The sequence below is a fragment of the Drosophila pseudoobscura genome, chromosome 4, assembly GCF_009870125.1.
Source record: "Drosophila pseudoobscura strain MV-25-SWS-2005 chromosome 4, UCI_Dpse_MV25, whole genome shotgun sequence".
In the NCBI taxonomy this organism is placed as follows: Eukaryota; Metazoa; Arthropoda; class Insecta; order Diptera; family Drosophilidae; genus Drosophila; species Drosophila pseudoobscura.
This window is the reverse complement of record NC_046681.1, coordinates 30,652,106-30,676,554: the sequence shown is the minus strand read 5'-3', so window position 1 is coordinate 30,676,554 and position 24,449 is coordinate 30,652,106. Positions and strand designations below refer to the sequence as shown.

General features: G+C 47.1%; 2 protein-coding genes and 1 long non-coding RNA gene across 8 annotated transcripts in view; all 3 read right to left on the bottom strand.

Annotated features, from left to right (window-relative positions):
* Nucleotides 1–18,470, bottom strand: part of LOC117183214 (uncharacterized) — a 28,968-nt gene extending 10,498 nt beyond the window's left edge. The window contains exons 1-8 of one of the 5 annotated variants that reach the window (XR_004469449.1): nucleotides 18,224–18,470; nucleotides 17,551–18,171; nucleotides 17,381–17,489; nucleotides 17,282–17,313; nucleotides 17,025–17,201; nucleotides 16,583–16,614; nucleotides 16,407–16,502; nucleotides 16,230–16,347 (exon numbers count right to left, since the gene is read on the bottom strand). This is a non-coding gene — a long non-coding RNA (uncharacterized lncRNA). Of the gene's footprint in view, nucleotides 1–16,229; nucleotides 16,348–16,406; nucleotides 16,503–16,582; nucleotides 16,615–16,782; nucleotides 16,852–16,931; nucleotides 16,964–17,024; nucleotides 17,202–17,281; nucleotides 17,314–17,380; nucleotides 17,490–17,550; nucleotides 18,172–18,223 lie in introns of those variants that run through there. The other 4 variants (XR_004469450.1, XR_004469451.1, XR_004469452.1 and 1 more) reach the window with 4 other exon arrangements.
* Nucleotides 9,099–10,118, bottom strand: LOC117183206 (uncharacterized). The gene is made up of 3 exons (XM_033380751.1): nucleotides 9,484–10,118; nucleotides 9,291–9,413; nucleotides 9,099–9,219 (listed from the first exon to the last, which is right to left on the bottom strand). The coding sequence occupies exons 1-3, from the start codon at nucleotides 9,702–9,704 to the stop codon at nucleotides 9,180–9,182; spliced, it is 384 nt and encodes a 127-aa protein (XP_033236642.1). The 5' UTR covers nucleotides 9,705–10,118; the 3' UTR covers nucleotides 9,099–9,179.
* LOC117184200 (uncharacterized) lies at nucleotides 14,067–15,576 on the bottom strand. 2 transcript variants are annotated; one of them, XM_033380750.1, is made up of 4 exons: nucleotides 14,650–15,576; nucleotides 14,457–14,579; nucleotides 14,256–14,385; nucleotides 14,067–14,181 (listed from the first exon to the last, which is right to left on the bottom strand). In XM_033380750.1, the coding sequence occupies exons 1-3, from the start codon at nucleotides 14,868–14,870 to the stop codon at nucleotides 14,346–14,348; spliced, it is 384 nt and encodes a 127-aa protein (XP_033236641.1). In that variant the 5' UTR covers nucleotides 14,871–15,576; the 3' UTR covers nucleotides 14,067–14,181; nucleotides 14,256–14,345. The 2 variants fall into 2 exon arrangements, with proteins under 2 accessions (XP_033236641.1, XP_033236640.1); XM_033380749.1 differs by having other exon boundaries at nucleotides 14,154–14,385; nucleotides 14,442–14,579; nucleotides 14,650–15,575.
* Nucleotides 18,471–24,449: the final 5,979 nt, after the last annotated feature.

The following is a 24,449-nucleotide window of genomic DNA, read 5'->3' as shown; positions in this document are numbered from 1 at the left end:
TGCGCATCGTAGGCGTGCACGCGCATCTAATTACATCGAAAAAAAAAAAAAAGTGACTTGTGTTTTGTTGTTTTTTGTGGAACTTTAAATGTATTAAAATACATGTTTAAACCGGGAAATAAACAATATGCGCCAAATAATTGCAAATAATGCAATATAATCATCTGTAACCGTGCCGTAATAGTGAAGCCAATAAACCCAACTGAGGAAAGAGGAAGAAAAAGCAAGCTACTGATTACCTGACCAGGCCACCACCAAATGGACGCACTTGCTCCAAACCTGACGACCAACAATACGAATGTTATGGATGCTATGGACAACTCGGCAAGAGCCGAAGCGGGTGGTGAGTGCGATACACAAATAAATGCTACTGACATATCGACCAGGCCCCTGGGAGGGAACTCCTCCGCAAATGCTTCCCTTGAACCAATGTTCGACTCAGAGGGGGATGCGGATCTGGCTGAGTTGGAGACGGACTCGCCAGAGAGTACTGTGAGCTCCTTGGGAGCTACGGTGCTAGAGTTCGAGCGTCGATTCGTGGACAGGAGTTTATACGTTAAAAAATTCCCGCCAATCCCACCAAAAACAGACGCCAACTTACAAGAAAAACCGCCATCAAAGACACGTACAAACACGCAGACAAAAATTGCCCCCAGCGAAAGTGCAACGGGTCCCAAAAATAGCGGCGCTTTCGCACTAACAAAAGAGCATTTAAGTGCACATAAAGAAAACAAGAACAAATGCTATGCCCATATGTTTTCGCGCCAAAGCATTGGCGAAAACAATAACAAGCAATCAACTCACACAAGCATCTTAGAGAGCGACGCTTGCGCTCTCTCAGCGTCCGAACCCTTGGCGCAAAATCAAAACGGAGGCGCGTCTCATCAAGCCCCAAAGCGTTTGCCGCCAAACATGCACCCACACACATATGACAAAAAGAGAGATGCTTGCTCTCTCCCGCCCAACCAAAACACAAACACACACAAGAACAGCAAACCAAACGAAGCTAGCCTGACCTACGCCAATAACATAACAAAAACAAACACATTGACTTATGCCAAAAACAATGACCAGAAACAACAACAACGTTTGACGACAGCTGAAAGCACAAATACTAGCAGAAGCAGAAAATGCTTGCTGCCTACCCTGATTCAGGCAGACGAACAAAATATACAGACAAGGCCTAATACCAGAACACAGCTGGTAAAGGAATGGCTAAATAGCGTTCCCCCGCTATTGGACAATGAAATGCCCTCGCCCCTGCTCATTACCCCTATAACAAAGACCAACCTGACAACAAATTCGTTTCGCTCGCCGCTCAAAAGAAGATGCGCGGCGATCGAAACGGATACAGAGGACGATGACTTCACCTGCCTCACTCTGGACACGCCCATGTTCAAGAGCCAATTCGCGAAAAGGCTGCATCATGAGACTCGGCAGATGGAGTCAGATGCTGGCCAAACAAGCACACCGCCAAATACTGAGGTTCCGGTCCCACCAAGTGAGGTCCAACATAGGGAGCCGCAAAGGATAGAGGCTGAAAGCCAACAGATGGAGACGGACAACCATCAGACACAACATCAACCAGCAATCAATATAAATTTACCGCCTGTCCAATCGCCATTACGCAGCACCAAGGTCCCTACAATCTTCCTGCCCCTGGTGCCTGCAATTGTACCACTAATTAATAAATTGACACTAAATCCGAACGTGGGGAAATTCACAACGAAATCGATGACCAACAGTGGACTCAGAGTCCACTGCAGCGACATGACAACCTACAACGCCATACAGAACGCCCTTGCTGAAGACAGCACCCAACTGCACACACACCAGCCGCGCAGCGAAAGGGGCTATCGTGTAATAGTGCGGCACTTACACCACACCACGCCCAGCAGCTGGATCTCTGAGGAGCTGGAACGACTCGGATACACTGCCAGGTTTATCCGAGGATTAAAACACCGCTTTAATGGGAGGCCTCTGAATATTTTTGAGGTCGAAATCCAGCCCAAGGCGGATGGCGGCCACGAGGCAATACTCGACGTTAAACAACTGGCCAATCAATGCGTCTCCATAGTGAGACAAACCAAGCCACGCGACCCAGCGCAGTGCCATCGGTGCCAGGAGTTTGGGCATACTAAGAACTATTGCAGGCGGCCATACAAGTGTATGAAATGCGCAGGAGATCACCCCACAACAGCATGCAGGAAACCCAGGCAGGAGGATCCCAAATGCGCCAACTGTAGCGGCAAGCACGTGAGCTGCTACAAGGGTTGTCCCGCCTACAAAAAGGCTCGCAGCCATCTAAGGGCAAACAGGCTCATCGCTGAGCAGCAGCGGCAGCAGTATCAACAGCAACGCCAGCAGCCACAGCAGCCAACTGACCAACAACGCCCACAAACTCAGCAGCCGAGTCGCCAATCCCAATCCCAGCAACAACAGCAGACAGCAAACACAGGCACTAGAGACAAGGGCAGGCCTTCCTACAGCAGGGTGTTACGGTCTGGGAATGCTGAGCAGCAGCAGCAGCCACGCGCGGCAGAACGGCAACAGCCGAACAGCAGTCGTCGCCCTTCCCATCAACAGCAGCCTCATATCCCCGCCCCCAAGCAGCAGCAGCCATCACAAAAGAAGCGGCCACAACATCAACAGCAACAGCAGCAGTCAAGCGGCAGACAGGCGGCCAAACCAGCAGCACCAACACCAGCTGCAGCAGCAGCAGCAACGCCCACCACCCGCAGGCCATTGTATAGCCGAGGTGCGCAAGCCAATCCGGCTGAAAATCATTTGGCCAAGTTCCAGGAAAAGCTAAGGGAAGTGCAGCAGCAGCAACATAAACAAAAACAGCAGCAGCGCGGACACAATTTGGGTCGGCAGCACCAGCAGCAGCACCAGCATCGCGGCCATCATTCCCAGCCACAGGCCAAGGGGCGCCAATGCCAGCGCGATCAACGGGTGCAACCAACTCCAAACCGTTTCCAGACGCCGAGAAATCCCCAGCATCAGCAGCAGCCAGCCGTCCAATGCGATGGCAAGTGTGTGGGACTCCTAAAAGAGTATGCAGTTAAAATAGAAAACTTGGAGAAACGACTTCAAGAACTTACCACATTAATTGCAAGCCTGACGGAGGCAAAGGGCAGTGGCTCATCAGCGGCCAATCCTCCAACACAGACTCCAGCAGCAGCACCAGAAGCAGCACCAACACCTACAAGGCCCGCCGCCAATACACAACCTGACGCCGCAGCCGTATCGGAGGACTCTGATATGGACTGCGAAGCACTCAGCGACGATGGCGACGACCAGTGGACGGACGACGATTCAGTTGACGACGAGATAGCGGATATCCTAGACGACTACGATAGCTACTACTCTGACTACTTCTGATGAGCCCAAAAGTCGGTCCTGAGGCAGCCACTAAAATAGATGGAAATCATTAACTCACATAACCAATACGTACTCACCTGCCACGCCATCGACAGAGCTGCCCCACCAGCAGATGCCACGACAAATAGACCAAACTTTTGCTGCTAATTTGACGACATTCCTGGAATTCATTGACGACGCTCCTGACAATCCACCGCACAGGTCCAGAGCAGCCACTGAAACAAACCAAAAATGACGTCAATTCGCATACCAACAAAATATGGACAAAACTCAAAATAATCACACGTACCTGCCACGCCTCCGACAGATCTGCCCCTCCAGCAGCTGCCCCGTCATCAACACCACACATCTGATGCCAATTGGACGACATTTAAGGATTTATTGACGACGCTCCTGACAATCCACCGCACAGGTCCAGAGCAGCCACTGAAATAACACAAAATGACGTCAATTCGCATACCAACAAAATATGGACAAAACTCAAAATAATCACACGTACCTGCCACGCCTCCGACAGATCTGCCCCTCCAGCAGCTGCCTCGTCATCAACACCACACATCTGATGCCAATTGGACGACATTTTGGGATTTATTGACGACGCTCCTGACAATCCACCGCACAGGTCCAGAGCAGCCACTGTAAACAAACCAAAATGACGTCAATACACACATCAACACAAAATGGTCCAAACATACACAAAACATACGTACCTGCCACGCCTCCGATAGAGCTGCCTCTCCAGCAGTTGCCACACCAATTTCGCCATCCAATTCTTGCCAAATGGGCGAAATTGAAGGCCCTATCGCCGTCGTCATCAACATCCAGGCTGCCGCTAAAAAGAAGAAAAAACATCAATTCACGCATCAACACAAAATAGCCAATACTTTTACTAATCACACTTACCTGTCAATACACTCACAGATCAGCCTCTCCAGTACCTGCCTCGCCACCAACCGCAACATTTTGTTGCAAGTTGGGCCTAATTTGGACACCCCTCCGACAACGCTGCCGTCAACCGATGGCCGTGACGTCATGCCTTCATCACAAAACAGCAGCAGCAGCAATCCAACGACGAGGCCAGCCAATTCAGTCGACAATGGCCAGCGCGCCATCTCCATCTCCATCTACATCGACAGTGCATCCTGGGTGGCCGGACCAGAGCCACTTGGATGCAGCCAATCTGCACTCATTTGCGGCCATCTCCACTGCGGCCATTTCCACTGGCCAACGTACCCCGATTGGCCGGACCAGTGTCAATCCCCAGTTCTCCAGGTAGAGGCAACGTGGGCGGCCGGACCAGAGTCGCTCATCAAACTCCATCTCCATTCACGCCAACTCCTGGATCCTGCCTCTGCCAATTCTGATGCCGCAGATTCGTGATCTGCAGCATCACATACACGCGCTCATCCAGCGCCGTACGGTTGCGCCCTGTGCCATCCACACTGCTCCAGACGACGACGATGATCCTCCAGTACCTGAAATAGAAAATAAATAGAATTAAATTTGTCTATAAATGTCATTAATGTTGCAATTTTGTCCAAATACTCATCTCTTTGTGACCACCTGTTTGTATATGTAAATGTACGTCAATAATTGCGAATGTCAAAATAGGGCTACCAGACTGTAAGACTGATAGAATGTAAACATGTCTGTAGATGTTAATGTTAATGTAATGTTAATGTCAATTGCCCGCAAAAATTCAAAAGAACATCATTGTTGTAAGTTAAGCTTAAATGTAAATTGCCGATGTAAAGGTAATAAGAAAAGCTGAAAATAAACTCCGCCAGTAGCAAAGCTGGCGGGCGAGTGTGCGCATCGTAGGCGTGCACGCGCATCTAATTACATCGAAAAAAAAAAAAAAGTGACTTGTGTTTTGTTGTTTTTTGTGGAACTTTAAATGTATTAAAATACATGTTTAAACCGGGAAATAAACAATATGCGCCAAATAATTGCAAATAATGCAATATAATCATCTGTAACCGTGCCGTAATAGTGAAGCCAATAAACCCAACTGAGGAAAGAGGAAGAAAAAGCAAGCTACTGATTACCTGACCAGGCCACCACCAAATGGACGCACTTGCTCCAAACCTGACGACCAACAATACGAATGTTATGGATGCTATGGACAACTCGGCAAGAGCCGAAGCGGGTGGTGAGTGCGATACACAAATAAATGCTACTGACATATCGACCAGGCCCCTGGGAGGGAACTCCTCCGCAAATGCTTCCCTTGAACCAATGTTCGACTCAGAGGGGGATGCGGATCTGGCTGAGTTGGAGACGGACTCGCCAGAGAGTACTGTGAGCTCCTTGGGAGCTACGGTGCTAGAGTTCGAGCGTCGATTCGTGGACAGGAGTTTATACGTTAAAAAATTCCCGCCAATCCCACCAAAAACAGACGCCAACTTACAAGAAAAACCGCCATCAAAGACACGTACAAACACGCAGACAAAAATTGCCCCCAGCGAAAGTGCAACGGGTCCCAAAAATAGCGGCGCTTTCGCACTAACAAAAGAGCATTTAAGTGCACATAAAGAAAACAAGAACAAATGCTATGCCCATATGTTTTCGCGCCAAAGCATTGGCGAAAACAATAACAAGCAATCAACTCACACAAGCATCTTAGAGAGCGACGCTTGCGCTCTCTCAGCGTCCGAACCCTTGGCGCAAAATCAAAACGGAGGCGCGTCTCATCAAGCCCCAAAGCGTTTGCCGCCAAACATGCACCCACACACATATGACAAAAAGAGAGATGCTTGCTCTCTCCCGCCGAATCAAAACACAAACACACACAAGAACAGCAAACCAAACGAAGCTAGCCTGACCTACGCCAATAACATAACAAAAACAAACACATTGACTTATGCCAAAAACAATGACCAGAAACAACAACAACGTTTGACGACAGCTGAAAACACAAATACTAGCAGAAGCAGAAAATGCTTGCTGCCTTCTCTGACTCAGGCGGACGAACAAAATATACAGACAAGGCCTAATACCAGAACACAGCTGGTAAAGGAATGGCTAAATAGCGTTCCCCCGCTATTGGACAATGAAATGCCCTCGCCCCTGCTCATTACCCCTATAACAAAGACCAACCTGACAACAAATTCGTTTCGCTCGCCGCTCAAAAGAAGATGCGCGGCGATCGAAACGGATACAGATGACGATGATTTCACCTGCCTCACTCTGGACACGCCCATGTTCAAGAGCCAATTCGCGAAAAGGCTGCATCATGAGACTCGGCAGATGGAGTCAGATGCTGGCCAAACAAGCACACCGCCAAATACTGAGGTTCCGGTCCCACCAAGTGAGGTCCAACATAGGGAGCCTCAAAGGGAGGAGTCTGAACGCAACATCAGCCGCAACATCAGCCATCAGACACAACATCAACCAGCAATCAATATAAATTTACCGCCAGTCCAATCGCCATTACGCAGCACCAAGGTCCCTACAATCTTCCTGCCCCTGGTGCCTGCAATTGTACCACTAATTAATAAATTGACACTAAATCCGAACGTGGGGAAATTCACAACGAAATCGATGACCAACAGTGGACTCAGAGTCCACTGCAGCGACATGACAACCTACAACGCCATACAGAACGCCCTTGCAGAAGACAGCACCCAACTGCACACACACCAGCCGCGCAGCGAAAGGGGCTATCGTGTAATAGTGCGGCACTTACACCACACCACGCCCAGCAGCTGGATCTCCGAGGAGCTGGAACGACTCGGATACACTGCCAGGTTTATCCGAGGATTAAAACACCGCTTTAATGGGAGGCCTCTGAATATTTTTGAGGTCGAAATCCAGCCAAAGGCGGATGGCGGCCACGAGGCAATACTCGAAGTTAAACAACTGGCCAATCAATGCGTCTCCATAGTGAGACAAGCCAAGCCACGCGACCCAGCGCAGTGCCATCGATGCCAGGAGTTTGGGCACACCAAAAACTACTGCAGACGGCCATACAAGTGTATGAAATGCGCAGGAGATCACCCCACAACAGCATGCAGGAAACCCAGGCAGGAGGATCCCAAATGCGCCAACTGTAGCGGCAAGCACGTGAGCTGCTACAAGGGTTGTCCCGCCTACAAAAAGGCTCGCAGCCATCTAAGGGCAAACAGGCTCATCGCTGAGCAGCAGCGGCAGCAGTATCAACAGCAACGCCAGCAGCCACAACAGCCAACTGACCAACAACGCCCACAAACTCAGCAGCCGAGTCACCAATCCCAATCCCAGCAACAACAGCAGACAGCAAACACAGGCACCAGAGGTAATGGCAGGCCTTCCTACAGCAGGGTGTTGCGGTCCGGGAATGCTGAGCAGCAGCAGCAGCCACGCGCGGCAGAACGGCAACAGCCGAACAGCAGTCGCCGTCCTTCCCAGCAAAAGCAGCCTCATATCCCCGCCCCCAAGCAGCAGCAGCCATCACAAAAGAAGCGGCCACAACATCAACAGCAACAGCAGCAGTCAAGCGGCAGACAGGCGGCCAAACCAGCAGCACCAACACCAGCTGCAGCAGCAGCAGCAACGCCCACCACCCGCAGGCCATTGTATAGCCGAGGTGCGCAAGCCAATCCGGCTGAAAATCATTTGGCCAAGTTCCAGGAAAAGCTAAGGGAAGAGCAGCAGCAGCAACATAAACAAAAACAGCAGCAGCGCGGACACAATTTGGGTCGGCAGCACCAGCAGCAGCACCAGCATCGCGGCCATCATTCCCAGCCACAGGCCAAGGGGCGCCAATGCCAGCGCGATCAACGGGTGCAGCCAACTCCAAACCGTTTCCAGACGCCGAGAAATCCCCAGCATCAGCAGCAGCCAGCCATCCAATGTGATGGCAAGTGTGTGGGACTCCTAAAAGAGTATGCAGTTAAAATAGAAAACTTGGAGAAACGACTTCAAGAACTTACCACATTAATTGCAAGCCTGACGGAGGCAAAGGGCAGTGGCTCAGCAGTGGCCAATCCGCCAACACTGACACCAGCAGCAGCGCCACCAGCAGCACCAGCAGCAGCACCAACACCTACAAGACCCGCCGCCAATACACAACCTGACGCCGCAGCCGTACCGGAGGACTCTGATATGGACTGCGAAGCACTCAGCGACGATGGCGACGACCAGTGGACGGACGACGATTCAGTTGACGACGAGATAGCGGATATCCTAGACGACTACGATAGCTACTACTCTGACTACTTCTGATGAGCCCAAAAGTCGGTCCTGAGGCAGCCACTAAAATAGATGGAAATCATTAACTCACATAACCAATACGTACTCACCTGCCACGCCATCGACAGAGCTGCCCCACCAGCAGATGCCACGACAAATAGACCAAACTTTTGCTGCTAATTTGACGACATCCCTGGAATTCATTGACGACGCTCCTGACAATCCACCGCACAGGTCCAGAGCAGCCACTGAAACAAACCAAAAATGACGTCAATTCGCATACCAACAAAATATGGACAAAACTCAAAATAATCACACGTACCTGCCACGCCTCCGACAGATCTGCCCCTCCAGCAGCTGCCTCGTCATCAACACCACACATCTGATGCCAATTGGACGACATTTTGGGATTTATTGACGACACTCCTGACAATCCACCGCACAGGTCCAGAGCAGCCACTGTAAACAAACCAAAATGACGTCAATACACACATCAACACAAAATGGTCCAAACATACACAAAACATACGTACCTGCCACGCCTCCGATAGAGCTGCCTCTCCAGCAGTTGCCACACCAATTTCGCCATCCAATTCCTGCCAAATGGGCGAAATTTGAAGGCCCTATCGCCGTCGCCAACAACATCCAGACCACAGGCTGCCGCTAAAAGGAGAAAAAAACATCAATACACGCTTCAACACAAAATGGTCCAAACATACACAAAACATACGTACCTGCCACGCCTCCGATAGAGCTGCCTCTCCAGCAGTTGCCACACCAGTTTCGCCATCCAACCCCTGCCAAATGGGCGAAATTTGAAGGCCCTATCGCCGTCGCCATCAACATCCAGGCTGCCGCTAAAAAGAAGAAAAACATCAATTCACGCATCAACACAAAATAGCCAATACTTTTACTAATCACACTTACCTGTCAATACACTCACAGATCAGCCTCTCCAGTACCTGCCTCGCCACCAACCGCAACATTTTGTTGCAAGTTGGGCCTAATTTGGACACCCCTCCGACAACGCTGCCGTCAACCGATGGCCGTGACGTCATGCCTTCATCACAAAACAGCAGCAGCAGCAATCCAACGACGAGGCCAGCCAATTCAGTCGACAATGGCCAGCGCGCCATCTCCATCTCCATCTACATCGACAGTGCATCCTGGGTGGCCGGACCAGAGCCACTTGGATGCAGCCAATCTGCACTCATTTGCGGCCATCTCCACTGCGGCCATTTCCACTGGCCAACGTACCCCGATTGGCCGGACCAGTGTCAATCCCCAGTTCTCCAGGTAGAGGCAACGTGGGCGGCCGGACCAGAGTCGCTCATCAAACTCCATCTCCATTCACGCCAACTCCTGGATCCTGCCTCTGCCAATTCTGATGCCGCAGATTCGTGATCTGCAGCATCACATACACGCGCTCATCCAGCGCCGTACGGTTGCGCCCTGTGCCATCCACACTGCTCCAGACGACGACGATGATCCTCCAGTACCTGAAATAGAAAATAAATAGAATTAAATTTGTCTATAAATGTCATTAATGTTGCAATTTTGTCCAAATACTCATCTCTTTGTGACCACCTGTTTGTATATGTAAATGTACGTCAATAATTGCGAATGTCAAAATAGGGCTACCAGACTGTAAGACTGATAGAATGTAAACATGTCTGTAGATGTTAATGTTAATGTAATGTTAATGTCAATTGCCCGCAAAAATTCAAAAGAACATCATTGTTGTAAGTTAAGCTTAAATGTAAATTGCCGATGTAAAGGTAATAAGAAAAGCTGAAAATAAACTCCGCCAGTAGCAAAGCTGGCGGGCGAGTGTGCGCATCGTAGGCGTGCACGCGCATCTAATTACATCGAAAAAAAAAAAAAAGTGACTTGTGTTTTGTTGTTTTTTGTGGAACTTTAAATGTATTAAAATACATGTTTAAACCGGGAAATAAACAATATGTGCCAAATAATTGCAAATAATGCAATATAATCATCTGTAACCGTGCCGTAATAGTGAAGCCAATAAACCCAACTGAGGAAAGAGGAAGAAAAAGCAAGCTACTGATTACCTGACCAGGCCACCACCAAATGGACGCACTTGCTCCAAATCTGACGACCAACAATACGAATGTTATGGATGCTATGGACAACTCGGCAAGAGCCGAAGCGGGTGGTGAGTGCGATACACAAATAAATGCTACTGACATATCGACCAGGCCCCTGGGAGGGAACTCCTCCGCAAATGCTTCCCTTGAACCAATGTTCGACTCAGAGGGGGATGCGGATCTGGCTGAGTTGGAGACGGACTCGCCAGAGAGTACCCTGAGCTCCTTGGGAGCTACGGTGCTAGAGTTCGAGCGTCGATTCGTGGACAGGAGTTTATACGTTAAAAAATTCCCGCCAATCCCACGAAAAACAGACGCCAACTTACAAGAAAAACCGCCATCAAAGACACGTACAAACACGCAGACAAAAATTGCCCCCAGCGAAAGTGCAACGGGTCCCAAAAATAGCGGCGCTTTCGCACTAACAAAAGAGCATTTAAGTGCACATAAAGAAAACAAGAACAAATGCTATGCCCATATGTTTTCGCGCCAAAGCATTGACGAAAACAAAAACAAGCAAACAACCCACACAAGCATCTTAGAGAGCGACGCTTGCGCTCTCTCAGCGTCCGAACCCTTGGCGCAAAATCAAAACGGAGGCGCGTCTCATCAAGCCCCAAAGCGTTTGCCGCCAAACATGCACACAAAACACACATATGACAAAAAGAGAGATGCTTGCTCTCTCCCGCCCAACCAAAACACAAACACACACAAGAACAGCAAACCAAACGAAGCTAGCCTGACCTACGCCAATAACATAACAAAAACAAACACATTGACTTATGCCAAAAACAATGACCAGAAACAACAACAACGTTTGACGACAGCTGAAAGCACAAATACTAGCAGAAGCAGAAAATGCTTGCTGCCTACCCTGATTCAGGCAGACGAACAAAATATACAGACAAGGCCTAATACCAGAACACAGCTGGTAAAGGAATGGCTAAATAGCGTTCCCCCGCTATTGGACAATGAAATGCCCTCGCCCCTGCTCATTACCCCTATAACAAAGACCAACCTGACAACAAATTCGTTTCGCTCGCCGCTCAAAAGAAGATGCGCGGCGATCGAAACGGATACAGAGGACGATGACTTCACCTGCCTCACTCTGGACACGCCCATGTTCAAGAGCCAATTCGCGAAAAGGCTGCATCATGAGACTCGGCAGATGGAGTCAGATGCTGGCCAAACAAGCACACCGCCAAATACTGAGGTTCCGGTCCCACCAAGTGAGGTCCAACATAGGGAGCCTCAAAGGGAGGAGTCTGAACGCAACATCAGCCGCAACATCAGCCATCAGACACAAAATCAACCAGCAATCAATATAAATTTACCGCCTGTCCAATCGCCATTACGCAGCACCAAGGTCCCTACAATCTTCCTGCCCCTGGTGCCTGCAATTGTACCCCTAATCAATAAATTGACACTAAATCCAAATGTGGGGAAATTCACAACGAAAACGATGACCAACAGTGGACTCAGAGTCCACTGCGGCGACATGACAACCTACAACGCCATACAGAACGCCCTTGCTGAAGACAGCACCCAACTGCACACACACCAGCCGCGCAGCGAAAGGGGCTATCGTGTAATAGTGCGGCACTTACACCACACCACGCCCAGCAGCTGGATCTCTGAGGAGCTGGAACGACTCGGATACACTGCCAGGTTTATCCGAGGATTAAAACACCGCTTTAATGGGAGGCCTCTGAATATTTTTGAGGTCGAAATCCAGCCCAAGGCGGATGGCGGGCACGAGGCAATACTCGAAGTTAAACAACTGGCCAATCAATGCGTCTCCATAGTGAGACAAGCCAAGCCACGCGACCCAGCGCAGTGCCACCGGTGCCAGGAGTTTGGGCACACCAAAAACTATTGCAGACGGCCATACAAGTGTATGAAATGCGCAGGAGATCACCCCACAACAGCATGCAGGAAACCCAGGCAGGAGGATCCTAAATGCGCCAATTGTAGCGGCAAGCACGTGAGCTGCTACAAGGGTTGTCCCGCCTACAAAAAGGCTCGCAGCCATCTAAGGGCAAACAGGCTCATCGCTGAGCAGCAGCGGCAGCAGTATCAACAGCAACGCCAGCAGCCACAGCAGCCAACTGACCAACAACGCCCACAAACTCAGCAACCGAGTCGCCAACCCCAATCCCAGCAACAACAGCAGACAGCAAACACAGGCACCAGAGGTAATGGCAGGCCTTCCTACAGCAGGGTGTTGCGGTCCGGGAATGCTGAGCAGCAGCAGCAGCCACGCGCGGCAGAACGGCAACAGCCGAATAGCAGTCGTCGCCCATCCCAGCAAAAGCAGCCCCATATCCCCGCCCCCAAGCAGCAGCAGCCATCACAAAAGAAGCGGCCACAACATCAACAGCAACAGCAGCATTCAAGCGGCAGACAGGCGGCCAAACCAGCAGCACCAACACCAGCTGCAGCAGCAACGCCCACCACTCGCAGGCCCTTGTATAGCCGAGGTGCGCAAGCCAATCCGGCTGAAAATCATTTGGCCAAGTTCCAGGAAAAGCTAAGGGAAGAGCAGCAGCAGCAACATAAACAAAAACAGCAGCAGCGCGGACACAATTTGGGTCGTCAGCACCAGCAGCAGCACCAGCATCGCGGCCATCATTCCCAGCCAGAGGCCAAGGGGCGCCAATGCCAGCGCGATCAACGGGTGCAGCCAACTCCAAAACGTTTCCAGACGCCGAGAAATCCCCAGCATCAGCAGCAGCCAGCCATCCAATGTGATGGCAAGTGTGTGGGACTCCTAAAAGAGTACGCCGTTAAAATAGAAAACTTGGAGAAACGACTTCAAGAACTCACCACACTAATTGCAAGCCTGACGGAAGCAAAGGCCAGTGGCTCAGAAGCGGCCAATCCTCCAACACAGACTCCAGCAGCAGCACCAACACCTACAAGGCCCGCCGCCAATTCACAACCTGACGCCGCAGCCGTATCGGAGGACTCTGATATGGACTGCGAAGCACTCAGCGACGATGGCGACGACCAGTGGACGGACGACGATTCAGTTGACGACGAGATAGCGGATATCCTAGACGACTACGATAGCTACTACTCTGACTACTTCTGATGAGCCCAAAAGTCGGTCCTGAGGCAGCCACTAAAATAGATGGAAATCATTAACTCACATAACCAATACGTACTCACCTGCCACGCCATCGACAGAGCTGCCCCACCAGCAGATGCCACGACAAATAGACCAAACTTTTGCTGCTAATTTGACGACATTCTTGGAATATATTGACGCTCCTGACAATCCACCGCACAGGTCCAGAGCAGCCACTGAAACAAATCAAAAATGACGTCAATTCGCATACCAACAAAATATGGACAAAACTCAAAATAATCACTCGTACCTGCCACGCCTCCGACAGTTCTGCCCCTCCAACAGCTGCCCCGTCATCAACACCATACATCTGATGCCAATTGGACGACATTTTGGGATTTATTGACGACGCTCCTGACAATCCACCGCACAGGTCCAGAGCAGCCACTGTAAACAAACCAAAATGACGTCAATACACACATCAACACAAAATGGTCCAAATACACACAAAACATACGTACCTGCCACGCCTCCGATAGAGCTGCCTCTCCAGCAGTTGCCACATCAATTTCGCCATCCAATTCCTGCCAAGTGGGCGAAGTTTGAAGGCCCTATCGCCGTCGCCAACAACATCCAGACCACAGGCTGCCGCTAAAAGGAGAAAAAAAACATCAATACACACTTCAACACAAATGGTCCAAACATACACAAAACATACGTACCTGCCACGCCTCCGATAGAGCTGCCTCTCCAGCAGTTGCCACACCAATTTCGCCATCCAATTCCTGCCAAATGGGCGAAATTTGAAGGCCCTATCGCCGTCGCCAACAACATCCAGGCTGCCGCTAAAAAGAAGAAAAACATCAATTCACGCATCAACACAAAATAGCCAATACTTTTACTAATCACACTTACCTGTCAATACACTCACAGATCAGCCTCTCCAGTACCTGTCTCGCCACCAACCGCAACATTTTGTTGCAAGTTGGGCCTAATTTGGACACCCCTCCGACAACGCTGCCGTCAACCGATGGCCGTGACGTCATGCCTTCATCACAAAACAGCAGCAGCAGCAATCCAACGACGAGGCCAGCCAATTCAGTCGACAATGGCCAGCGCGCCATCTCCATCTCCATCTACATCGACAGTGCATCCTGGGTGGCCGGACCAGAGCCACTTGGATGCAGCCAATCTGCACTCATTTGCGGCCATCTCCACTGCGGCCATTTCCACTGGCCAACGTACCCCGATTGGCCGGACCAGTGTCAATCCCCAGTTCTCCAGGTAGAGGCAACGTGGGCGGCCGGACCAGAGTCGCTCATCAAACTCCATCTCCATTCACGCCAACTCCTGGATCCTGCCTCTGCCAATTCTGATGCCGCAGATTCGTGATCTGCAGCATCACATACACGCGCTCATCCAGCGCCGTACGGTTGCGCCCTGTGCCATCCACACTGCTCCAGACGACGACGATGATCCTCCAGTACCTGAAATAGAAAATAAATAGAATTAAATTTGTCTATAAATGTCATTAATGTTGCAATTTTGTCCAAATACTCATCTCTTTGTGACCACCTGTTTGTATATGTAAATGTACGTCAATAATTGCGAATGTCAAAATAGGGCTACCAGACTGTAAGACTGATAGAATGTAAACATGTCTGTAGATGTTAATGTTAATGTAATGTTAATGTCAATTGCCCGCAAAAATTCAAAAGAACATCATTGTTGTAAGTTAAGCTTAAATGTAAATTGCCGATGTAAAGGTAATAAGAAAAGCTGAAAATAAACTCCGCCAGTAGCAAAGCTGGCGGGCGAGTGTGCGCATCGTAGGCGTGCACGCGCATCTAATTACATCGAAAAAAAAAAAAAACTGATCAACGATGATAGACTCACAAAGCAAGCTTTAGGGAGGCCCAGCGCATGGGAGCAGATATCCAAACGTCCTCAAACATTCCGAGTGGCCCCCTTTCCAGCAGGTAGCCATCGCAGGGATGTGAGTGGCTGTGACGAGGGCCGAAGTGGACCAGTGAGGGGCTTCACAAACCCTTTCTCTGGCAGAAATGTCCAACCGAAGGCCAGCCACCATAGTACCGAAATCAAGAGAAGGCTTACCAAGATTAAGAACAGAGAAAAGAGAAAACAAACGACCAGCCAAAAAAAGGATAAAGTAGGGAAAGGACGGATAGCTCCTATAGCCGTGGACATGAATCCCAACCCAGCCGCCAGCCATCTGGAGAAATTCCAGAATAGACTGCGAGAGGAGCAGATTGCACTCTCACAGTCCTCTAAAACAATGGCAGTGGGTCCGGCCGAACCTGAAAGCAAGCGATTTGAAGAAAGGCTGAACAAAATCGAAGCCAGCATAAGTGACATCCTGGCTGCCATCAGTCAACTAGGCAGTCTAGTGCAGAGCCTTCCCTCCAACGACAAGTCCGTGCCCCTCAGGGCAGACAGAGATAACAGCAGCCAAATGGAAGAAGACAACTAAAATGACTCATGTTAATATCACAGGCAACATTGACATCCAGCCAATACAAATTTATTCATGCACACAAATTACAGCAGCAACAACAACAATCCCAATACGTTAAGGGTAGCCTTTTGGAATGCCTGTGGAATAAAAAATAAAATGATTAAATCAGAAACTCATATGACAAATGTGAACATACATGGTCATCGAAACAAGGGTCAAACAGGATGCATGGAAACACCCAATTTTGCTCGACAAATCCTAAGCTGGTCCTTGATTATTAACACCTTACCACCTGAAATGTAAATAAATAAAGTTAAAATCAGTACAAAAAATCATTAAAAGTCAATAAATATAACAACAAAAACTACTTACCAAATTTATCATGAATCTGAAAATAGAAAAACCTGAAAATAAAACAAAATATAAAATAACTATTTACATAACAAATTAATTTAAATAAATACGCAAATAATTAGTAGACATCAGGAGCAACAGCCTTCGCAAGATACACGCTTGAAATAACATTTACATTGGAATAAATCTGCATTAAAATGTGGCGAAGGACCCTCACGTCATTCATGGAATCACCCAACTTTGTCGACAAATTCTAAGCTGGTCCTTGATTACTGGCACCTTACCACCTGAAATATAAATAAACAAAGTTAAAATTACCACAAAAAATCATTAAAAGCCAATAAATATAACAACAAAAACTACTTACCAAATTTATCATGAATCTGAAAATAGAAAAACCTGAAAGCAAAACAAAATATAAAAACAACTATTTACATAACAAATCAATTTAAATAAATACTCAAACAATTTGTAGACATCAGGAGTAACAGCCCTTCCAAGAGACACGCTTGAAAAATCATTTACATTGGAATAAATCTGCATTAAAATGTGGCGAAGGACCCTCACGTCATACATGGATTCACCCAACTTTGTCGACAAATTCTAAGCTGGTCCTTGATTACTGGCACCTTACCACCTGAAATGTAAATAATCAAAGTTAAAATCACCACAAAAAATCATTATAAGCCAATAAATATAACAACAAAAACTACTTACCAAATTTATCATGATTACTGACACCTTACCACCTGAAATCTAAATAAAAGAATTTAAAATCATCATAAAAAAATAATTAAAAGCCAATAAACTACCCACCAAATCTATCATACATACATACATACATACATACGTACAAAATAACTATTTACATAACAATCAATGTCAGTAAATACGCAAACAAGTTGTAGACATCAAGCGCAACAGCCTGTGAAAATAAAACAAACATCAGTCATCAAAAGCCAACAAATACAACAATAAATACTTACCATTGTACGTGACACCTTACCACCAAACCAGCAAAAAATAAAACTGCAGATAAAATAAAATTACAATTGGCGTAAAAACAATTGAAATCACTTTTTCTTTTTCACACCAATTTTCTTTAAACCTGAAAATAAAACACTATACTCATTAAAAGTCAACAAATATAACAACATAAATTACCTAACTTGATTGATGACACTCTATTACCAAACCTGTAAATAAAACAAAATTAAATTCAGCCAAAATACAATTTAAAACACTTACCAAATCTGCCGCAAACCTGAAACTAAAACAACCAAAGTCCTAAAAAAAAAAAGAGCCAACAAATATAACAACATAAACTACACAAAATTACATACAAATTATTACAAAGCTGAAGACAAAACCTGCCAATTAAATAAATAAAACACATATTGGTGTACGAAATTAGCTGTATGTACATAATAAATTTACATATGTATGTCAGCAACTAAGTAAGCAGCCAGAAGTCATCCCAACGCAACATCCAGTGAATCAACTTGAAAATAAAATAACTATATTCATTAAAAGCCAACAAATATAAAAACAAAAAATCACTTAACTGGAATGCCGACAATTTGCCACCAAACCTACAAAATGAAAACCTGCAAATAAAATAAAATTAAATTTATCCAAAATACAACTCAAAACGCTTACCAAATCTGCAGCAAACCTGAAAACAAAACAAAATTTAAAACATAAACATAAAAATTTAAATAAACAAAACACATATGGTGTATGAAATTAACTGTAAGTACATAACAAATGTACATATGTCAGCAACTAAGCAAGCAGCCAGAAGACATCCCAACGCAACATCCAGGGAATCAACTTGAAAATAAAATAATTATATTCAATAAAAGCCAACAAATATAAAAACAAAAATTACTTAACTTGAATGCCGACAATTTACCACCAAACCTATAAAATATAAACCTGCAAATAAAATAAAATTAAATTCAGCCAAAATACAATTCAAAACACTTACCAAATCTGCAGCAAACCTGAAAATAAAACAAAATTTAAAACGTCAGCAACTAAGCAAGCAACCAGAAGACATCCCAACACAACATCCAGGGAACCAACTTGAAAATAAAAAAAAAAAATATATTCAATAAAAGCCAAAAAATATAAAAACTAAAAGTACTTAACTTAAATGCCGACAATTTACCACCAAACCTACAAAATATAAACCTGCAAATAAAATAAAATTAAATTCAGCCAAAATACAATTCAGAACACTTACCAAATCTGCAGCAAACCAGAAAATAAAACAAAATTTAAAACGTCAGCAACTAAGCAAGCAACCAGAAGACATCCCAACACAACACCCAGGGAATCAACTTGAAAATAAAATAATTATATTCAACAAAAGCCAACAAATATAAAAACAAAAAATTACTTAACTTGAATGCCGACAATTTACCACCAAACCTATAAAATATAAACCTGCAAATAAAATAAAATTAAATTCAGCCAAAATACAATTCAAAACACTTACCAAATCGGCAGCAAACCTGAAAATAAAACAAAATTTAAAACGTCAGCAACTAAGCAAGCAACCAGAAGACATCCCAACACAACATCCAGGGAATCAACTTGAAAATAAAATAATTATATTCAATAAAAGCCAACAAATATAAAAACAAAAAATTACTTAACTTGAATGCCGACAATTTACCACCAAACCTATAAAATATAAACCTGCAAATAAAATAAAATTAAATTCAGCCAAAATACAATTCAGAACACTTACCAAATCTGCAGCAAACCTGAAAATAAAACAAAATTAACAAAAAAAAAAAAAAACTCAAAAATCAACAAATACTCAACTCAAACTACTTACCAAATTCTCCGCACATCAAAAGTCAAAACCTGAAAATAAAACAAAAAACAAAAAGTTTTTATATCTTTTACAGATAGCAAGCAAATGCATCATCGCTTTCACGAAACTTACATCCTCCAGACCCATACGCATCCCGGGTGGCCGGACCAGCAGCCACTCGGTTGATCGAGCCAATCCACAGGCAACGCATCCTCGGTGGCCGGACCAGCAGCCACTCGGCCGAGCGGGCTAACCTGAGCTTAATCTTAAAATAAAATTAAATTAAAGCAGGAAAAAAAATTTTTAATTAATTGTAATAAATACCACATTGTTATCGATATTTATGTAATCTTATGTTGCCAAAACTTGTAATGTTGTCAGATATAATGTTATATGTTGCTAGATAGTAATAAGAACATTAATAAAGTTTGCGTCAGGTCACACCCTGAGCAAGTTTACACATCAAAAAAAAATCTACATGGACATACAGGAGGCCTTCGATCGAGTCTGGCATGCGGGGTTGAAGCATAAAATGAAGCAGTTGTTGCCGGCAGCGTTATACAGAGTCCTGTCCCACTACTTGGATGATCGGTCCTTTTATGTCGAATGCACAGGCGGCGTCAAGTCAGGGAATAAAATGATTGCAGCAGGCGTTCCTCAGGGCAGCGTACTTGGGCCAGTTCTATACAATCTGTATACATACGACATGCCGCTTCCTCGCGACAGGGGTATGCTCTTGGCTACCTATGCTGACGACACAGCAATCCTGGCGACTGGCATGAATCAGCTCATGGCTACCCAAAAGCTCAACCGCTTCCTGCTCAGCATCTCCAACTGGGCAAAGCAATGGGGCATCACCATCAATGCCTCCAAAACTGTGCATATAGTGCATACGTTGCGCTCGATTCAGCAGCCAGTGGATGATTTGCAGCCGCACATTGCCAACCAGCGAATCAGCAGCGCCGCCGTGCATTCCTATTTGGGGGTCAAGCTGGATGCCAAGCTTCAGTTTCACCTACATATTACCAACGTCATCACAAAGGTCAGGGCAAGGGTCCAAAAACTGCGCTGGCTCCTAAACTCAAACAGCAGGCTGAATCTCAACACCAGGGTAATGCTGTACAAACAAATGATCGCACCGATCTGGCAGTACACGTTGGCTGTATGGGGCCCTCTAGCGAGCAGCGCAGAATTTGGACGAATTCAAGTCGAGCAGAACAAGACCCTTCGACTGATATGTAACGCTCCATGGTATGTAAGGAATGACACCATTCACAGGGACCTGGAAGTGGACACGGTTGAGGCAATCTATGAGAGGACATGCAATAGGTACACGGGGCAAATGAGATCCCACCACAACATTGAGGCAGCCAAAGTGGTAAATGACCCCTATGTACCGCATAGAGTGACAAGACCCCGGTATTCCGAGTATCTCAGCAGACACCTACCCAAGGAACTCGCGAAACACGAATGGGAACGTATCGAGATAATCCCTAACCAGCGCCCGTTCACAGAAGAGGAGCAAATAAGCCATGACCGGAACCGTGACGAAATGCGGAGGATGCTAATCAGGATGGATCGCCCAGTGTCGCCGCCAACAGAGTATAATTATTACACAGAAGTTATACTGCCAAGACGGAGGTTACTGGAGCCTGCTCCCATAGCCACGATTGATCTGACGGTTAGCAGCAGAAGGCAGCGATTGGAGCGATTGGGCCTGGCAATAGATGCAGCTCTGAACGAGATAGCCGACACCCATTCGCGGCACAGCGATAACGGCCAAGGCAATGAAAGCTCACACACACACACCAACACAAATGCCCAGGGAAATCAACCACCGCTAACAACAGGAATAAGTACAGAAAATAGCAGCCAAAATGTACAGCAGCAATGAAGACTCACCGCCAGCAAAGTCCCGTTCAGCCCCTAAGATTGCAACAGCCATGGCTGCCACATTTGTACACAGAATTCACAAACGCACGAAAGAAATCACAAATATATGCGAGCGCGACGAATGCCACGGACAAAGGAGACACCGAAATGGCCGTTACGGAATGAGAACACTGAATAGTATCTTCCCGAGCCGAGCAAATATAGACATGGAAATGGACAACTGCGAATTTAAAAAGAGTAGAAGACTCATGCGACTGACTGCCAAAACGCGTCCGATCAAGGCGCCGCTGATGAAAACTATGAGCGTTAGCATTTCTGCTGCGCAATTTCTGTTTCTCCTTCTCCTACAGATCTTGAACTGCCGCCAATGAAGTCCCTGAGAGGAAGAGAGAAGTCTACAACAACTACTGGAAGGTGGTGGATTTCTGCCATCTCCGCTGCCGAGACAACTGCCTGCTGCGCACAACCACACACACACACATCCACGCAGACAATCAACCCAATGCTGGCCGCCCCGGACCAGAGGGCGGAACAGTAACGAAAGAAGAAACGAAGGAAGAAACAAAATAAACAATAGCTCTGGCTGCCCCGGACCAGTGGGCAGAGGAGATACAAAGACAAGACAAAAAGTAAAAAGGAATAAGACAATAATTAGAATAAATAGCATATATACATAACCGCCCTCCCTGCCAATTGTAAGGCAACCAAAATGTTTTCCCTTAATTATAGTCTATATATACCTAAACCTAGTCTAAGCCAAAGAGTGTTATGCTTTAACTCTACCCACTCCCCCTCCCCCCTCAGGCAAACGGACTGTTTACCGAAGTGGAGAGAGGTTCCCAACCGATGATAGCGCCGGCAAAACTGCCGGCAATGGAGAATTTCATGCTGTAAAAAAGCACTGTATTTGCTGCCTACGGCTGCTAACAGCAGCCTGTAGACAGCTGTATACATTCATCTATATATTAGCAGCCCCAATAGTTTGTACCTTAAATGCTAATTAAAAGTATCTGTACAATAAAGTCCACATAGCGTAACGTAGCCCTGGCTCCCCTAACCTGCTGGTCAGGCCAAGGCTCGAGCCGGGTTACGTTGCGTTATGATAATTACGTATCGCCTCCGCTGCATACGACACACAAAAAACGTTCCGCAAAAATTAATAATTAAATCGCCAAAAACGCCACAAAATCCACGAAATAATATTGCACATGTATAAATATACACTGTGCAATATTCAGTAAATACATTCCGGGCAACGCGAAGTGTTGTGCCGTGTTAAAGTTTTTTCAGTACCCGCCTTACATAACCAAAGTGCCAAAAGTGAAAAAAACGTGGGGTAGGCTTCAGCCGCTGCTGACCACCCCCCCCCCTCCGCTATATTAACAATTGTGTTTAGCTGCACAAAAAAAAGCTACAAACATCAAACAATGGTACGTAAACCGTGCCCTAAATCTAAAAAGAAGACCAATTTGGCGTCGAGTGCTCCGTGCTCAGACAACGAAGTTGATCTGCATTCCCCCCCCTCGCTGCTAATGTCGGGTATATCGCAAAGTGATTTACGGCCCCTTTCCTGTCGCTCGAGCTCACTGGCCGATCTGACCAGTGATATGCCATCAACCTCAGCTGCCGCTGCAGCCAAGTTGATGCAGGCCCCGATCACTGTGAAGCCATTGCTAGCCCCCCCCTCTGCCATGCTGACCAGAGCCTCTGCTGCTACTGCCTCTGCCGCCACTGCCTGTGCTGCCATTCCTGGTGCTGCTGCTAAAGCCACCGCCCCTACTCGCGTAGCTGCCGCCACAGCTAAACGCCCATCAACATCTACAGTTCCTAGTGCTGCTCGTGTAGGTGCTGCCCAACGCACGCCAGTTTCTACTGGTGCTGCCCGTGCTGCTGCTGCCTCTACTGCTACCTGTGCCCCTGGCAGTTCTGCCACTGCTGACGCTACCAATCCTACTGCCCTTGCAGCATCCGTGCCGAGCCAGATGACTCTGCACGAGATTCTCAAGGAGCAGCGGGAAAAACTCGCAAAGGAGAGGAAGGTGATGGCCATGCTGAAGGCCGAGTCGGAGGCCCGTAACAAGAAGCGGACGACCACCCTGGCCTCGCCGATTACAAAGGTGTCGGCCAAGATGGTCAAACGGATAGTATCCTCGAAGGAGAAACGGGACCCAAACCAGATGAGTACAAACTATTATAACATTCTCTCTGATGCTGATATGGATGTGGATGCTGACTGCAGCGAGGGAGAGACGGAAGCCGAGGAACCTGTTCCCACAAACAGGCCCTCTACTTCTCATACCACCCCCCCGCCTGCCCCTACTACTGCGCACGCTAACAATGCTGCTGCTACTGCTGACGCCAAAATTGTGCGGCCAGCCCCTATTTACATTCCTAATGTTACAGACATCTTTCCCCTGCTACAGTGCTTCGATAAGGCCATTGGCGCTGGTACATACGATACCAGGCCTGCTGCTAATAGGTCATTGAAGGTAATGTGCCACACAATCGATGGACATAGGGCCCTGATCCGGCTCCTAAATGAGGGACAAGGTGTTGAGCACCATACGTTTCGCCTGAAAAGCGAGAGGGGAATGCGTATAGTTATACGCCACCTGCACCGCTCCACACCCACAGATTGGGTGCGTGAACAGCTTGGTAGACTCGGATATAAGGTGAGGCATATTGCCAATATACTTAAGAGATTTACTAAAGAGCCACTGGACTTATTCGAGGTTGAGCTAGAGCCTCAGGATATTAACAATAGTATCTACGAGCTGACGGCAATCTGCAGCCAACGGGTCAAGGTGGAGAAGCCCATACGTGCGCCAGGTGTTCCTCAATGTCATAAGTGTCAGATGTTTGGGCACTCGAAGAATTACTGCAACCGAGCAGTTATTTGTTTGAAGTGCGGCGATAAACACGACCCAAAGGACTGCCCCAAGAAGCGGGAGGAGGTGCCGAAATGCGCAAATTGTGATGGTCCCCATGTTGCCAGCTACCGTGGCTGTGTGAAGTATAAGGAGTACTGCAACAAAAGAAGAAATGGGTTAGATCAGACCAACAAGATGCTAAATAAACTTTCGATGCCTACCTTACCCGCCACTCAGGGTTTGCGGCGTCCCCGCCAGCCACCCGTCATGAACCAGCAGGGATTTCCAGCACTGC